This window comes from Acanthisitta chloris, unplaced genomic scaffold (assembly GCF_000695815.1).
Source record: "Acanthisitta chloris isolate BGI_N310 unplaced genomic scaffold, ASM69581v1 scaffold32842, whole genome shotgun sequence".
In the NCBI taxonomy this organism is placed as follows: domain Eukaryota; kingdom Metazoa; phylum Chordata; class Aves; order Passeriformes; family Acanthisittidae; genus Acanthisitta; species Acanthisitta chloris.
The window spans coordinates 1-764 of NW_008660381.1; the positions used below are offsets into that span (position 1 = coordinate 1).

The 764-nt window shown below is 61.9% G+C and overlaps 1 protein-coding gene across 1 annotated transcript in view; it reads right to left on the reverse strand.

Moving 5' to 3' along the window:
* Positions 1 to 195: 195 nt before the first annotated feature.
* LOC103797577 (sterol regulatory element-binding protein cleavage-activating protein-like) overlaps positions 196 to 764 on the reverse strand; it is a gene marked incomplete at its 5' end in the record, with an annotated part of 1,041 nt that continues 472 nt past the window's right edge. The window contains one exon of the mRNA XM_009069797.1: positions 196 to 429. Coding sequence (XP_009068045.1) covers positions 196 to 429 — 234 coding nt within the window. The remainder of the gene's footprint in view (positions 430 to 764) is intronic.

Consider the following 764-nt stretch of genomic DNA (forward strand, 5'->3'; position numbering starts at 1 on the left):
CCATGTCCCTCTGCACCTCTGGGAAGCCCCTGTGCCCACACGGACCAGGAAGAGGAGGATGAGGAGGGCTGGGAGTGCCCAGCTCCCAGTCTGTGAGCAGAGGGGAGGCGACGGAGGCACAGACAGAGCAGCAGAGCAGCCCCGTGCCCTCACGGGGTCAGCCCCGAGCCCCCCGGGCCCTGCCTGCCTTCCTGCTCAGTCCAGCTTCTCCAGCACGGAGGGCACATAGACCAGGCTGAGCTCGCTGCCGAAGTTGCAGACGATGGCAGCATTGTCCAGCACCAGGATCTGCCGCGCCGGCTGCGACTCGTTGCTCTTGCCCAGGTACACTGTCTGCAAGCCAATGTCCCAGAAGGACACACAGCCCTGACCACCTGTCACCAGCAGGTTGTCCGAGATGACGCCCAGGCTGGCGCCACAGCCCATCTCCTGTGGAGCAGAGAAGAGAGAGCTCAGCCCTGTGGCTCTGCAATGGGGCAGAGCCACAGATCCAGACTTTTCTGAGCCTTTGCAAGTGACAGGGAAGTTTTTCCAAGCACATGGAGCTTAAGTAGAGGCTCCTCGGCCTCCAAACACAGCAGAGGGGTCTGGAAAACTCAGGAGCATCCTTGAGCGTGTGGGAAGGAGCTGGAAGGGCTCAGCCTGGGGAAAAGGAGGCTCAGGGAGACTTTCTGGCTCCCTCCAACTCCCTGACAGGAGGTGCAGCCAGGTGGGGGGTCAGGCTCTGTTCCCAGGGAACAAGGGACAGGACAAGAGGAAACAGC